Source organism: Juglans microcarpa x Juglans regia, chromosome 5D (assembly GCF_004785595.1).
Source record: "Juglans microcarpa x Juglans regia isolate MS1-56 chromosome 5D, Jm3101_v1.0, whole genome shotgun sequence".
Taxonomy (NCBI): domain Eukaryota; kingdom Viridiplantae; phylum Streptophyta; class Magnoliopsida; order Fagales; family Juglandaceae; genus Juglans; species Juglans microcarpa x Juglans regia.
The window spans coordinates 4653560-4670606 of NC_054602.1; the positions used below are offsets into that span (position 1 = coordinate 4653560).

The 17047-nt window shown below is 35.9% G+C and overlaps 2 protein-coding genes across 3 annotated transcripts; both read left to right on the forward strand.

Annotated features, from left to right (window-relative positions):
- Window positions 1-461: 461 nt before the first annotated feature.
- On the forward strand, window positions 462-12021 carry LOC121265193 (stomatal closure-related actin-binding protein 3-like). Of its 2 annotated transcripts, none has more exons than XM_041168705.1 (13): window positions 462-616; window positions 1723-2190; window positions 2620-2748; window positions 4304-4396; window positions 6679-6819; window positions 7012-7080; window positions 7801-7884; window positions 8714-8894; window positions 9364-9480; window positions 9572-9630; window positions 10394-10528; window positions 11162-11311; window positions 11765-12021. In XM_041168705.1, exons 2-13 carry the CDS (start codon window positions 1906-1908, stop codon window positions 11795-11797), a joined length of 1476 nt encoding a protein of 491 aa, XP_041024639.1. In that variant the 5' UTR covers window positions 462-616; window positions 1723-1905; the 3' UTR covers window positions 11798-12021. The 2 variants fall into 2 exon arrangements, with proteins under 2 accessions (XP_041024639.1, XP_041024638.1); XM_041168704.1 differs by having other exon boundaries at window positions 1888-2190.
- A 1692-nt stretch (window positions 12022-13713) lies between these two features.
- On the forward strand, window positions 13714-16619 carry LOC121265194 (G2/mitotic-specific cyclin S13-7). Its single transcript, XM_041168706.1, has 8 exons — window positions 13714-13888; window positions 14478-14616; window positions 14700-14760; window positions 14866-15126; window positions 15211-15336; window positions 15441-15689; window positions 15789-15947; window positions 16043-16619. The coding sequence occupies exons 1-8, from the start codon at window positions 13852-13854 to the stop codon at window positions 16379-16381; spliced, it is 1371 nt and encodes a 456-aa protein (XP_041024640.1). The 5' UTR covers window positions 13714-13851; the 3' UTR covers window positions 16382-16619.
- The last annotated feature ends 428 nt before the right edge of the window (window positions 16620-17047 follow it).

The following is a 17047-nucleotide window of genomic DNA, read 5'->3' on the forward strand; positions in this document are numbered from 1 at the left end:
AGAATCGCTTTTAACCTGTAATGAAATGGCTAGGCCACGCGCACCCCTCCACGCTCCACTCATGGAACGAAAAAGTGTTCATTCCGCGAAACCATGAGGTGGGACCGGCTTTAGGGGTGGGGCCAGCGCGTGGGAACGGCAGGCTTTTTCTTTTTACTGTTTCGTCAGATACTTTTTTTTTAAATGTTTTTTTTTTTTTTTTTTTTTTTTTTTTTTTTTTTTTTTTTTTCTTACAGAGTGAGGAAGAAATAGAGCTGTTCGATGAGGTTGAAGGTAAAATTAAAAGGAGGAAAGAGGAGGAGGAGGAACATTTCATTCGAGTTGTTGGGAGAGGAGACAGAGGTCAGAGCGACAAACGAAGAAGGCCTTCGTTTGCTTTTCTTTTTCTTTTTTATCCTTTCATAAAGCAAAGCATAAAACCAGTCCCCCCCCCCCCCCCCCCCCCCCCCCCCCCCCCCCCCCCCCCTAGATTCTTCTTCTTATTCGTCTCCTTGTCCATTCTTCCTTCTTCTCTCATACACACACTTGCCGGACGACTCCTTGAAGGAATCTCTGTTTCCAATGGACCAGCATTAGCTTGTTTATCTGTTCCGGTGACGCATTGTTTCTCGATCTTGTAAGTGTTTTTACGTTTTCTCTAGCCGCATTATTATTATTATTTTTTATGCTTGTTCATACGGGTTTTCTGAATTTGTTTAGTACAGGAAAGCTTGAACCTTTTGGGGTCAGTTTGTGATTTTTCATGTACTTCGGCTGTTTTAATTTCTGGCTTCTTGTCGTTGTAAATACATGTAGAAATGCCTTGTCAGAGATTCCTGACTGCATTTTTATTTTGTTTCGTTGGATTTTTTTTTTTTTTTATAGATGGTTTGATAATTTTGCGTGGTGAAATTTTTAGTTCGGGTTGTTTCCTTGAAATGTATTTGGAAAGTTGGAGTTTGATTTCTTCATTTATAAATAGGGTCTTTTTCATTTCTTTTTGGAATTTCATCATGAAAACTATACTGCTTCTTTTGTACTTTTAACCTTGGTTTGTTGTTTATTTGTTGGGTCTACAAGTAAATGGATTCTGATAAATAGTTTTTGGGTAGTCATTGGAATTTTTGTCTATTGTCAATCTCTAAGGTCAGAGTTTTTTTTTTTTTTTTTTAAATTTTTTCTGTATTTTGTTTCCTTATCAAAATGCTTGATTTTTATAATTGGAATTTTTATCTATTGTCAATCTCAAATGTCAGTTTTTTTTCCTCGTTTTTTGTATTTTTTTCCTATCAAAATGCGTGATTTTTATATGAATGTGTTAAAACTGATGCCTGATGAACATTCTTGTTTTAGAATCGGTTAATATTGTTGTTTGAAATTATGGAATTTAGTTGGCCATATTGCAGACAACATTTTAATGGAATTCCTCTTTTTTTTGGGGGGTAACCGCACTATTGAATACCAATCAGTTCACTGCTTCACGACGTTCCTATTTTTTCTTCTCTGTTTGAATTTCTATTATCATAGGATCATAGAATTGCTACTTATCTATAGATCATGGGATTGAGAGCAATTCCAGGTTAAATCTCTATGAGATGGAAAGGCAACTATACCTTTTAACGGTATGAAAGCCTTGGTCACTCAAAATCAACCTACCATGGATGGTGGGATTTTGTTTGCCCCTATGCCTCTGTGCTATGCCCAAAAGAATAAAAAGAAAATGCAATTTGCACAAATTTTCAGGTTAAATTTGGGTGCGAATGCAACGGTGTCATAGAAAGTTTGACATACGTGTGTGTATTGCTACTTCAGATCATGGATTTGTGTCCCGACAGGGAGAAGATTCGATGCCTTGTTATCTAATTAAAGGCCATATTTGAGCATGTTATATTTGCTTCTGGTGAACAGATATTCTGATCTGAAGCAATGACGAAGATAAGCCCTGAATTTGAAGTGAAGATGGAGGAAGAAGACGTTCTTGAGGTTTCAGCTGATGTGAGCTTTTCTTCTAATCGGTTTCCAAAGTATAAGTTAGGAGCTGACAATCAAATTTTGGAAGAGCCAAAGGAGGACAACCAAGGCCCATCCTTGAAGGAGGTTGTTGAACAGGAATCTGCCAATCTTTCAGAGCAGCACAAGCGTCTCTCAGTTCGAGATCTTGCTAGTAAATTTGACAAGAACTTGACTGCTGCTGCTAAGTTGTCTGATGAGGTTCACATAATTTTCCACTTCTCATTTTATTTTATTTTTAATTTATTCCTCACAGGTGTGGACACATAAGTAATGTCAGTCTGAGACTGTGAACTTTCTCATCTGAGCTATATGTTGGGCCTTACCTTAGTTGAAACAAAGCGCCTCTTTTTTCTTAAGTTGCAAAGTCAACTCTAGATTATGTCTTTGTCCATTTGGCTTTCTTTCCCCCTTGTGTGCAGTATGGTTTCTGATAATGCTGGATGAGTAATTAATATTAATTATTTTCTTGAACTGTTTTCTGTTTTGTTTTGATTTTCTTTCCTTTCTAACTCCCCAACTCCAGCCAGTTCTTTTCTTTATTCCATTTGGCTCTCCTTTCCCTTGATGTGGGAAGGGTATGAAGTTCTGACATCACCGAATGAATTGCTCTGATTTTTCTTGATTCAGGCAAAGCTTAGAGAAGTGGCTTCTTTGGAGGGACATGTTCTTTTGAAGAAACTTAGAGATGCATTGGAATTTCTGAAAGGCCGTTTGGCAGGAAGAAACAAGGAGGATGTGGAGAAAGCTATCTCTATGGTTAGTTTTGCATACTTTTTCTTTATTTAGTTTTATTTGAGTTTGTTTTTTGGATTTTGTTGATAGATTTTTAACTTATAGCTTCTGTCTTGACTATCATTATTTTTTACTCCTTTTCTCGTTGAAATACTGAAGTGGTTAGCACTGTGTCTCTTCGACACAGGGTCGTTGCACTTTAGGAAGCATCACCCAAATTTAAATTCACCTGTTAATCACTTTCCCTAGCGATTATTTTTTTTACAAGTAAAAAATTTCAATGAAAGGCACAAAAGGCGAAACCCAAGTACACAAAAAATATACAAGAAACACGTGTATCTGGAAAGAGAAACAAAATATGAGAAAATCATGTAAATCCAGCCCATTTTTTTATCGGGAAAAATCCAGCCCATTAAAGGTAATAGAAGCTGTCCAAAATTTTTTTTTTTATTATTTTTTTCTCTCCAATACACTAAATGAGACAAATTGGAATCATTTTACACACTTCTGTAATTCGTGGTCTGCCACCTATCATTTTTACTCCTTGAGTGCAAATAATTTATGGGGGTCACGTCCCATTGGTGAAAAAACTGATGATTTACCTGATCCATGTGATTGGGACGTGTTACACAGGTCTGGTGTTTAACTGGGTAAAATACATGTTACGTTTGCACCTATCATTTTTACTCCTTGGTGCAAATAATTTATGGGGGTCACGTCCCATTGGTGAAAAAGCTGATGATTTACCCGATCCATGTGATTGGGACGTGTTACACAGGTCTGGTGTTTAACTGGGTAAAATACATGTTACGTTTGCACAGTCTTTGAGATTCCTTGACATTAGAAAAAGGTCTACCATCTTCTAGCCACAGTCCAAGCCAGACCAGCCCAACTGAAAAGAAAATACTCCACAAAAAAGTTGCCATCTTTAAAAAATATCTACTATGGACTATTGTAATTGTCTAATTGTTGTGGAATGAGGGCACTGCATGTGTTTGGGGATTAGTTGAGTTCTCAAATAGCCAGGTACCTCATTAGCAGAAAAAAAGACATGTTTGGGAAGTGAGATGAGTTAAGAACATCTCATCTCATCTCAAAACTTCCCATAATTTCATTCCCAAACATCACTCAAACACAAAATACTTTTAAATTTCAAATCTTCAACTTTTTTATCTAATCATTACAACTTTCCCAAACTTCCAAACAAAACACAAAAACAATACAACTTTTTCAAATTTCAAAACAAAAATAATATTAAAAAATAACATTCAAACATTTTTTTAACTTTATAATATTTTTATTCAACATTTTCTCTTTCTTTTCCCAAAACCCAATAGAACATCTTAATTCAAACCATTTCACTACTATTCATAAACAATTTCTCTACTATTCACAAAACTCTCATCTCATCTCATTACCCAAACATGCACTTACGTTTTCCTTTCCTTTCCCTTTTCCTTCACTTTTTCTAGGAACATACTCCTGAGTGCATTTGGAATGCAAAGACATGATTCCTTTATTATTGTCTATGCCATAGTTGAAATATAATAATTTCTTTGACTGCGATCTCATCTTGCAGGTGGAAGCTTTAGCTGTTAAGTTGACTCAGAAAGAAGGAGAATTGATTCAAGAGAAGTTTGAAGTGAAAAAGCTAGCGAACTTCCTCAAGCAGGTCATTTAGTGGCATTCTAAATTTGCATATACAATCATACATCTTTTAGCCCATTGTTTTTCATATGCTCTATCTCTCTCATGATTCTACTCATCAGTTTTAACATGTCTACGGATAACATTTGACTCCCTGGCTTGTGTTTTATCATTTATGCATATGCTTTACACTCAGACATGCTGGTTTGTTGAATTTGGACAATAGGTCCTACTTGAGTGCTTTGGGTCGATTGTCAATCCATGGCCCAATGGTCCAAGCAAACCAAGTTTGCTCTCGGTCCAAACTAGACCTTGATACTATACAATGTTTTCAACTTAGCTCACTGGCTACTTATCTTACTTATGATGACTAAGGGGATGCTTGGGAAATGAGATGGGATGAGAATTTTGTGAATAGTCATAAGATGGTTTGTGAATAGTAAGATAATTTTTTTTTTTTGATATCAAGGAACCTCTCCAAGGTAAGGCCCTTCAAACCCAATAGTGAGATAGTTTGAGTTAAGTATTTATTGGGTTTTTGGAAATGAGAGAGAAAAAGTTGAATAAAAAATATTATAAAGTTAAAATATTGTTAGAATATAATTTTTGTTTTGGAATTTAAAAAAGTTGATTTTTTTGTTTTTGTTTGAAATTTTGTAAAAGTTGTAATGATAAGTTTGAAAAAGTTATAATGATTAATTTGAAAGTGTTTATGTTTGAATGATGTTTGGGAATGAGATGAGATGAGATGAGATAAAAATTATTTCCAAACATCCCTAAAGTATTCTTCTTTGAAGTTGAAATTGATCATAAAAAATATCTAATTGGCTCAATTAACTATACTAGATTCTTTGTTATATGTGAAATTTGTGCCATTTTGCTCTTCTGGGGTCATGGTCTCCATTGAGAAGAATAATATTTCAGCGTCATTGTCATGAAGGCTAAGATTAACTAAATCTTCAATAGGATACAAATTGACAAATGGGTAAAAGTAATTGCCTATAAAAGAAATGAGCATGGAAGTTTCAAATTTCTGCATTCAAAGTGACTGAACTACGAATGTATTCTTTTGCTTAAACGAGAAGTAGCTAGTGATGAAGAGTTCAGATGCTATATGTTACTGGTTGAAAGGATGAGCTTAGATGCAAGTAACAAACATTTTTTTTATAAGTAAAAATATTATATATATATCACTAGGAGTAATCAAGTATACTGGACGTATACAAGAAAACACCTAACCCATACTAGAGAGCTCCAATGACCCAAAAAAGTCTGTGAAAATCAGAATCTATCCAAAATACACCAAGCCTGAATTGGAATAGAACACACCTCCCCAGCCCCAACCCCTTGTTTCCCGTAAGACTAATACTCCACCCGAAACTCCCTCGACGAGGACGTCTTCAGAATGCCCTCCCTTTTGTCTTCCCTCGACTTGAGCTACCTCTCTTAGTGTCATAGTTGATTGTCGAAGAAAGACGCTTTAACTTCCTGCTTTTCTTAAAACTTGATTTGGTTTCAAGCGAGTGGCCCCGCCTCAATCGTAGTGAGTAGTGCTTTAAATTGGTCTTCACATCCTCCATATGCTGAATCTCGTTAATCTTATGCCGAACCCAATCCGATGGTGAACTGGCTATATTGTTTATCGGAGGAAGAGAAACCAGGGGAACAACATTATCCCTAGACACAATTCCCAACTACACTCCCGACCCTAGACATTTCTCCTGACAAGGCACCAAGGACAAACCCATAATTTCCTCCCTGCCATATCTTGCATTCATATCCCGAACCTCTTCAACAAACACATTTTATAGTCACAATGTTAGTTTTATTTGATTTTAATACCTATATTTATCGTGAAAGTATATCTTACACTGTTACATTTATTTCGTGGTTATAAAGAGGATGCTAAAAAATAGCTGATAAAAAAGTAGGATGTTCAGTTGACTATGTCTTCTGTCTGATACTTGACTTGCATGCCCAATAGATTTTCATGTTAATCCTCTAATTCTATTATGAGTATACAAAAGTTTATTGACGATTTGATTCCATATTTAAGATAAATTGGGAAGGATATGTCAATTTATTTGTTGGTTTGTATTCTTATGGGTGATGGTGCTTTAGTGATGGTAATTCGGTTTGTGCGATGGAATATATTGCCTTGCCCCCTTTTTCTGATTTAACGGGGACATATATTGCCATGTGGCTGACATACAGTTTATCTTCCATATGTTGGGGATTTTATTTTGTGTAGGTGCAAAATGTTATTTTGTATTTGTTTTTCAGTTGAGTGCATTATTTTATGTACAGGCTTCTGAAGATGCTAAAAAGTTGGTTAGCCAAGAGAAGTCTTTTGCTTGTGCTGAAATTGAGAGCGCAAGGGCTGTAGTGTTGAGAATTGGAGAGGCGCTTGAAGAACAAGAAAACGATTCCCATGCTTCAAAAAAGCAGGTTTCAATCGGTTGTTTTAATGTTTTATATACATTTACCTTACGTTTTAGGAATCTAAATATTAATGGAACATGAGAAACATAATTAAAAAAAGAAAAAAAAAAAAAAGAAAAAAGAAAAAAAAAAACATTGTTGTTCAGATTTCATGAGGCTAGTTTTTGTTTTTGTTTCTTTAATGTTCCATACCATCAGGATGTGGAGGAGCTGGTAGAGGAGGTTCAGGAGGCTAGAAGAATCAAATTGTTGCATCAGCCAAGCAAGGTACAATATTATTTTCTCCTTAGCTTTGCTTTTTCCAGTAGGTTTTCTCAGATTTCAGTATAAACCATAATCAAGATACTTGTGAGTTGCCCTATCCCTGACACATACTCTAGTATTTTACTGAGGCTAGCCGTTGGTTTCATAACAAACATGTATTACAAAACTTTGATAGGGTTTTTTTGTTGCTAATTCCTAGTTTTTCCAGTAAAAAATTATTGGCTCAACATTTTATTTAAATACTTAGTTTTATAACTAGTCTAATAAATACTTACATATAAAAAAAATAACTAGTCTAATAAATAGTTGAAACGATTACATATTTTATTATTATTCACATATTAAGGCATGATTTGCTCTCCATAATCGCCAACTTTTTTAGTATGCGCTGGGAGTTCAAATATGTAGCTTGAAGTTCAATTATTTTTAATGGCTTTTGCTTTGTATAGAGTTTTGGCTTTCCTTTTTTGTTGGTTTTCGATCTGTCTGGGATGTTTGTACATTCAATCAGGCTTATGGATTTGTAGCCATGGTATTCCTCTGATGTAAGTGAAGGCTATCAATAAATTATGGGGTTCAGTCCAAAAAACTAATAATTTCTTTTGATAAGTAAAAGCAAAGTAAAAGGCATAGCCCAAGTAAAAAACAAATAAATTCAAGTAGGTAGTTGATCTAAAATTTACCCCTTTTCAAACTATGAAGATATATGCATTGTCTTTGCAGGTGATGGATATGGAGCATGAGCTTCGTGCGCTAAGGAATCAAATTCGGGAGAAATCTATGTTTTCGATTAAGCTTCAGAAAGAGGTTTGTTTAATATCTTGTTTTTGCCTTATAAAAGTTATGTAATAAGTTTTGCTGACCTTAGCTGAATGGTTGATATTTGGTTTTGTCACTGGCTTGGTCAGTGAGGTCTTACCTTAATTTAAACACCTTTTCTCTTCTTAAGCCAAAACGAGGGGCATATCATCAGTTCATTTCATATCATATAACATGTATATTCCCAAACACCTGTTTCATGACATGTTTCTTTAGTGCTCTTTTAACATTTTGTCACTATTTTTTTTATCAACTTATGGTTGACAGACCCAATTTCAGTGGCTACCTCTGAAGTCTGAACTTGGTTCAATAATGACTATAATTAGCTCTCAGCAACGGTGCTCATATTCAACATGAAAAGGAGGGTGATAATATGACATAGAAAATGAAACGAAATAGTAGTACCTAAGCTTAGTGCTAATGTCAAGTACGTCACTGATATCTAACATATAGGCTCAGTTCCTACCTTCTAGCTTTTATCACCTTGGAATTAATCACATATAGGATCATATTTCTTGGGCATTGTTAAGCAGTAATAATATATGAGAGTCCTATGTCCTAAAGTTTATTAAGCCTGTTTTTTCCCCCTTGATTATGGATAAATAATTTTTCCTAGCTATGTATGTTTCTATGAGTATGGTTTCAGACTATGTTCTGACATCTCAATTCTTTTTGCTATCTTAATGTGATTATGACTATGGTTTGACATCTGATATCTTTTTTCAGTTTTGTTAATTGTTACATATTTACTAGCAATGCAAGAATGCTTGTTCTTGATAGTTTTATTGGAATATCTCATGTCCTTATCCTTTTCCAGCTTGCAATGAGCAAGAGAGATGAGGAGAACAAATACCGTATATATGCCTTGGAAGGTTCTGAAAATCTAGGTTCCTATCTACGAATCCAGCCTTGCTCAGACAAGGCTCCACTGCTTTCAAAAAGCTTGATCCAGTGGTACCGCTTGTCATCTGAAGGCAGCTGGAAGGAAATTATTTCAGGTAATTTGTTCAAGAAGTTTTTTGTTACTTGTAATTGACATCCTGTGCTCCAATGTCAATTGGTCTCAGTAGAATCAGTTCATATGATTAAAACTGTAACACCTTGAACATATTGTTATTTTCTACCTTGTTTGTCTGTTTATTGTTCCTGCTTCAGTCCTCTGTATGCTTTAGTATAATCACCCACAAAAAAATTGTATGCGATTTCTTCTGTGATTCATTTATGTTGACTTTTTTAAGGTTTACGAATAATCAGGTTGTCTATAATTGTGCATTTAGGAAAGGAACAAAAAGGAATATGCTCCTACTTCATTTGAAGTTTTGAGAAATACTTAAAAGTGTTAAACAGATCTAGGATTTCCTTGTACCTTCAAACAGTTAAAACTCACCAATGTTTCATGCTGTTACTAACTTCAAGAGTTATTATTATGCAACTGCATCTTTCTTAATTCTAGTTCCACTTCAACAGGGGCCAACAAATCAATTTATGCTCCAGAGCCCTTTGATGTTGGGCGAACCTTACAAGCTGAAATTGTTTCAAACGGTCAAAAACTTACAGTCACAACTACTGGTCCCATTGATCCAGGTTAAGACTGTTATAGCTTTTAGCTTCATGCATGGTATTGATGCTTAGAGATGTGGAGAAAAAAAGAGGCTGACTAAATTGCTTCTGACAGCTGCAGGGCTCGGAAGCTATGTAGAGACGCTTTTAAGAAAGTCTAACACCGAATTCAATGTATGTTATTGTATTTTCTTCATTTACTTCCCAATTCTTTTGGTAATTCTTATTAAGCTGTAATAGTGAGAATTATTCTTAACTACCAAAAACTAATATGATAAAAAGCAGAATAACGATATCTTATTCCATTATTTTCTTAGTTGCTAAAAACTAAGACACAAGAAGAGGACGAGTAGATGAGAGACAAATTTTGTTTTGTTGTCAAATTTGGCAAATTTCTTGGCTAATCCTTCAGGCTGGGTTGTCCCCATTTACTATGGATGTGTAGTTGCCTCTTGGCGTGATGCTCAGATAATAGTTATAAACACATGAAAAAACTAATGGCTGGCATTTTTGTTTTAATAGTGGTCTTACGAGAAAAAAAGAATATCTTCATTGCAACCTACACAACAAAATTCTATAAATGTCAGATTTAGCAACAAGTATCAGTAGCAAGTAAAGTCATTTAGGATACTGAGTTCTGCTTCAGGTCCAAACGGATTTTATGTAGATCTTGTCTTAAACCAGGATCTATCAATATAACTACCATATCATTCTTATCAGGAAACCAAGTGGTTCTATTACAACCTGTGGATATAGGAACTTAAACATAATATTATAAATTCTGCGCATATATCTGGAACTGTGCGCTTTGGAATTCATTATTTGTGCTGGTTCTAATTAATTCCAAGTGTTGACAAAAATAAACTGGGGTATTATGGGCTAGGACACTAGTCTGCACATCTAATTCTTATCAAGTTTTGACATTTGTCTCTTTTAGGTAGTTATTTCCCAGATGAATGGACAAGATCATGCGTCACACTCAGTTCATGTATTTCATGTGGGAAAGATGAGGATAAAGCTCTGTAGAGGATGGATCACAAAGGCTAGAGAAAATTATTCATCGTCAATGCAGGTCTCCTTTCACTATTCTTAGCATTTATAATGACTATCTCCGTAATGGGAAGAAGGCTCATTTTTGCATGTTGAGATTCACAAAGACCCCATCATTTTACCTGTTAATTGTAGTTTGTCATTGAAGCTCCATATTTTCCATGGCTCCATTGCTGATACAGATTTAGTTGCCTTCAAGAGCTGTGAACTGCATGATCCATGTTCTGATCTTTCCATTTCTTTTTAGCCTCTTTGTGGGGAAAGCCTTCCAACTGTGCGATCATTCTCTTTGTGAAATTTTTTATTGCATGTCATACTGTTAATTTGAATTTGAATTAATCTTTGGCACAGGTTTCTGGCAGATAAAAGTTTTCTATTATTCTTTGCCTCAGATTTGAACCAATGTTTAAAGTGAAAAAACTTGCACTTTCGGCAGAAATATATGTACTTCCCTCTGTCGATGTATCAGTCATGTTATGCAGAAACTGGAGTCTTATTTTTGTCATGGCCTCTGATCATTGATATCTCCCATATTCTTTCTGTACTTGAATTATCTTTCCTTGAGACTTAAGCCTTTACATTAAAAGTTGGTACCGTTGGTTGAAGAACTTTCACCTACATTATTTTCTTAAACTAACTTTTTCTCTACCTCTAGCTTTGTGGAGTTAGAGGCGATGGTAATAATGCAGCCAAGGCATTGTTTTGGCAAGCAAGGAAGGGCCTTTCGTTTGTTTTAACATTTGAATCGGAGCGAGACAGGAATGCAGCAATTATGCTCGCCAGGAAATATGCTCTTGACTGCAATGTAAGTACCTATGAAAGTTTAATCCCAGGAGCCCACTCCCTCCCCCTTCTACCCCAAAAGTTCTACGCAATTGTTGCCGCATCTAGCTTATGTTATCATTTATTTTGAATATTAGGAGATCTTATTCATAAAAAAAAATAAATAAATAAATAAAAAGAAAGAATATTTGAAGATCTTACTCACCATGATTAAGTGCTTACTGGAATTTTCCATTTTCTGGGCTCTGATTACGTGGCTTCTGTTTCTTCTGTATCTTGAATACTGGTTGAAGCCCCACTGGTATAGCTTTGAAAAACATTTTCTTTATGCTCAGCGCTTATTTTCGTGCATACACCAATTGATTTATAAAGGCTACATGGGTTGTTTGATGGAAATTAGTTTTGCCAGCATCCTACCATTTTTGCTTTGGTTTTCAATTTACATAGTTTTGAAATTGGAAACCTTTAATAACAGGTTATGCTTGCTGGACCAGATGATCAAGTATAGAAGTTAACCTACTGACTGAATCTTCACAAAATGTAAGTAAAACCAGGTTTTCATAGTGTGAGTAATGTGTGTGCGTTTGTGTTGTCCAAAAAAGATTGGTGCTTGTTATAGTAATCGGGGTTCCACTAATAGGGTTGAATCATTTTAGGCATGGTTTTTGTTTGCCTAATCATTTGTTGTAACAAAGTTACCACTTCTATATTAATGGGTTCATTTGTGCTGTTTGGCTGATTTGCAAATATTTACTCTACTTTATATGTTGGTACATTTGCAACAAGGGATGGCAGTTTATGACATAATCAGTTGACACAAGGGTAGAGTTGGGTTTGGCTTTATTTATGTTGAAATCTTGCTAAGCAGGAAGAAGAAAAAAAAAAAAAAAAAAAATTCCAAGTGTGCAGATGGCTCGATTAATTTGTCACCAAATGCATTCTACTCAAGTGCCAAATATTTGGAAACTTGAACAGAACTATAGACAATTTATGAGGGTTTTGCAGCATAAGCCTGTAAAAGAAGAGCACATACCCTTGTGGCAGTGCTTGTCTGCCCAATAATAGGCTTGAAAGCCATCTCATAGACATGAAAATACCAAAGATTTCATCTCTGCTTGCTTGAGGTCATTCTCCAGTACGGTATCAGTTTGGAGACGTATGCTATATATTTGATGAGAAAAATCGTTTTGAGAAGTGCTTCGACACACAAAGAAAATACCTTTGGAGAGTCGTGCCCATTTTCCCTGGCGTCCTATATGCTTTCGAATCGAATTTCTCCTCAATTCTTTGCCTAAAATGGATGTTCTAATTAAAGAAAAATAAAAAAGGCACATTGTGAGATTTTCAAACGGTGAGATCCTCAGAGTCTACTCTCTGTCTTGCTCCCCCCTATAAGGGATCCAAATTCAATAAGCACTCTTATTGACTGTAATACCAATTGATATATTTGAACAAATCATGCAAAATTACACAAACTAATTTCGTACAGAATTTTCTATTTATCTAGATTCGATGTATAAAACACATCATCTATATTATTTAAATGATCTGATAAGATTTGATTTGTAAGATTATGATTTTAAAGTTTATTTCTCATATCAAATATGTTATATAAATATTTTACTGGGTGTGTTATCAATATCAGCTAATAAATAAAAACTTTCTATTTTTTTTAACTCGAATTAAATGTAACCTGATTTGTTTCAATCCGGTAACAAAAATTGTGAGCGATGAAAAAATTAATCATAAATGAATCAGTGACAACAAACTCACATTTTATTGTGAGACGTCATGTTATTAAAAATAATATTTATATAAAAAAACTAAAATAACATAATATTTTATGATAAAATGAGTGCGCCATTTTCTTTTATAATAAACTTTCTTATCAGTCACTATTTATTATCTCATATCCTATGTGACAAACCGGATTTACTAACAAGCGAATCGGTTTTTATCCCAACTCATCGATCTTGGTCTTGCTTGAGGAGAGAGAGGTAGAGGAGAGAGAGAGAGAGGGATCGAGGAGAGCTTGAGGAGAGAGAGAGAGGTCGAAGGTGATGAGTCTGATATTAAAAAAAAGCTGTTAGATATGAGGTGTGTGAAAAAATAGTAAGTGATGTATTGGAAAACTTATAATAATAAATTTTAATAAAAATGTTTGGGACACGCATGAGACTAATTAGGAAGGATATAAGCGCTCCACCCTTCGCGCACGTGTCATAGATTGACACGTATTGCATAGAATTTCAGTCTCACCCCAGGTCACGACCTTCCGTCCTGGCACGCCTACTTTAACCCCAACGGCTACAACTTCTCCAGACCTATATTCCGCTGTTGGATTTCCCCAGATCCAACGGTTGGAAAGTTAAAAAAATTCGACCGTTGGCTCCTCCACTTCAAAAGGCCACCCGGTTCATTCGGTCTTCCTTGTTCTTATTCTGTACATGCGAGAGAGCGAGAGAGCGAGAGAGATAGGGAGGGGGCGATTAAGAGACTCATAAGGTAAAGGAAATCGGTCGCCTGTAGCTGTAGTTCTTGGACACATTCGAGCAATTAGAAATGGCGTCAAGACCCATCGTTCCGCCACAGCCCAGAGGTATTTGTTCGCTCTCTCTCTTGAGGTGTTCTTTCGAGGATCAATATTCTTTTTATCTGTGGAGATGAGATTCTGTTTGGGTTTTTGATACACTGCCTGATAGTGAGAACGCTAATGGGATAGTACGGATTTGATTACTCTCCTTTTTTTATTCTGATTTTCATTTCTGAATTTGTTTGGGCTTCGCTAATCTTTGGTAATATATGACTTTACATTTGTTTTTTCTTTTACTTTTTATTCAGATTACTCTGGTTTCACTGATTTTTTACTCTAAAGTGTAGATCTTGAGGACAAGGGGTTCAGTTTCTTTGATTTTTTTTTTATCGGTCGATATTCTTTATTCTCTTGGCTGCCGAGAAAACTGGCAGGAAAACACAAAAATCCTATTTATGATTGATTGACGTTATTTTGTGTTTTCACTCGAGGAAAAGTAATTTTATTTTCTTCAATCTTGCCAGGAACCGAACCGGAATGGGTTTTGTTCGTCTGTTCATATATCTTTTTTTGTCTGATATGCCTTAGAATCCTTTATTTCAGACCAAACGCTATAATATTTATCATTTGACTTCCTTTGATTTTTTTTTTTTAGGCGAGGCAGTAGTCGGAGGAGGTAAGCAGCAGAAGAAGAATGATGCAGCCGAAGCAAGAAACCGCAGAGCACTCGGTGATATTGGGAATCAGGTAACCATCCGAGGAATCGAGGGCAAACCAAATCGTCCCATCACAAGGTCTCCTTACACTCCCCCTCTCTTATTTATTGATTTCGATTTTGTTTTCCCTCTCATTGAATTTTATCTTATGGTCTTTTTAGGAGTTTCTGTGCTCAACTGCTCGCAAATGCGCAAGCTGCAGCAGCTGCTGAAAATAACAAGGTTCCAGTCATATGTCTAATTTCTTTGGTCTCTCAATTGGAATTTATGAGTTTGTGATTGGGAATATGCCTGATTTTGCGTATCGGGTCTGTCTGAATTTTGCAGAAACAGTTCTGTGTGAATGTTGATGGAGCTCCTCTTCTTCTTGATGGGGTTGCGGCAGGTAAACGAGCCGTTGCACCAAAGCCTCAGAAGAAAGCTGCTGTTAAGCCGAAGCCCGGAGAAGCCGTTGTCATAAGCCCGGATACGGAGGACGATGGTGCTAAGGCTAAGCAAGAAAATCCTATCAACAAGAAAAAGGATGGAGAAGAAATGTTGAGGAAGAAAGCACATGCCTTTACTTCGGTCCTAACTGCTCGTAGCAAGGTGGCCTTTTTATTCCTAGATTAGTGTTGATTGTTCTTGAAATCTGGGGCACTTTCGCTGAAAAGTCTGATCTTAATCTGGCAGGCTTCTTGTGGTTTAACTGACAAACCAAAGGAGCAGATTGTTGATATTGATGCTGCAGACGCCTGTAATGACTTGGCTGCTGTAGAATACGTTGAGGACATCTACAAGTTCTATAAACTAGTTGAGGTATATTTTTTCATCAATTTCTTGAGGTAGATTTCCTTTTCCAATTTAAGTCTCCTTCCGTGCCCTGACTGATGAAGTACCCATTAATTATGTGCGTGATACAGAATGAGAGTCGCCCTTATGATTATATAGACTCTCAGCCGGATATCAATGAAAGTATGAGAGGGATTCTGGTGGACTGGCTGATAGATGTTCATAGGAAGTTTGAACTGTCTCTAGAAACTCTTTATCTGACAGTCAATATAATCGATCGGTTCCTCGCAATTAAGACAGTGCCAAGGAGGGAATTGCAGTTGGTGGGCATCAGTGCGATGCTCATGGCCTCTAAGTATGAAGAAATCTGGCCCCCTCAGGTATGTAGCAATGCTATTCTGAACCTAATTTCAGATCTCATAATCTGTTCTTTAGTCAGCTCGAGTGTAGGAGTGTAAGATGAACTGTGATGTATGCAGGTCAATGACTTTGTACACCTTTCAGACAGAGCTTACACCAATGAACAGATTCTAGTAATGGAGAAAATCATACTTGGCAAGCTGGAATGGACCTTGACAGTGCCTACACCATACGTTTTCCTCGTTCGTTTCATCAAGGCATCGATTCCTGATCAAGAAGTCGGTATTCTTTCTCTGCGCGTTATACAGAAAATAGCTGTTTATGGTTATTTTTTCCGAAGCTAAGCTGTGTTGTTTTGTTTCAAATTGTGTAGCTGGAAAACTTGGTGTATTTTCTTGGTGAGTTGGGTATGATGCATTATGCAACCATAATGTATTGCCCATCAATGATTGCTGCCTCAGCAGTCTATGCCGCTCGTTGCACTCTAAAGAAGATCCCCGCTTGGAACGCCACCCTTAAGCTTCATACCGGCTTCTCCGAACCACAACTCATGGATTGTGCAAAACTGCTGGCGAGCCTCCACTCGATGGCTGCGAGAAGTAAGCTTCAGGCTGTGTTCAGAAAGTACTCGAAATCTGAAAGGGGAGCCGTGGCACTGCTTTCGCCAGCAAAAGCTCTCTTGTCTGGCGGTGTATGCGCATCCAAGGCTTAATGGACATATTATGTGCATTGGGATTGATTTAAGTTTGCTCTTCTTTGATTCTTTTTGTCTCCTGTTGCTTTTGAATATCTCCAATGAGAAGAAGACATTTTAAGTATTAGCATACATTGTTAACATTTAAGTATTCTCTCATGTTGCATTCATTCGTTTACATTTCATGTGGAAGATTGAATTAAAGAGCAATTTAAATAGAATGAATGCAACGAAACGAGCACACATTTCAAATCTCCATATTTTTTTTCCCTTTCAATGTTTTTATTTTTCCTTTTTCTCTATTTCCTTTATCTCTATTTTCTAATTTGAATTACACGAAAATAAATTCAAGTTGTTTTTATTATAAAATAGATTTAACGGATTCTAGAAAACAATATCAATTTATAAGTTTACTTTATATAATTTTTGTGTTGTATGTACGTGGCAATTCTCATAACAAATCTATTTCATTAGCCCCCCAAATGCACCAACCATGGGTGGTTGTTTGTAAAAACGTGGTGGGGATCCTTTCTCAGTATAAAATGTAAAATTTTCATATTTTTGATCCAATTTTTTTTTTTTAAAAAAATGCGAGACTTCATCGTTTTCCTTTCTATTCTTAAATTCTAACATGTTTGTTCTGTGTTAGCTTCGCGAGTCATAAAATAATTTATCTTAATAAAT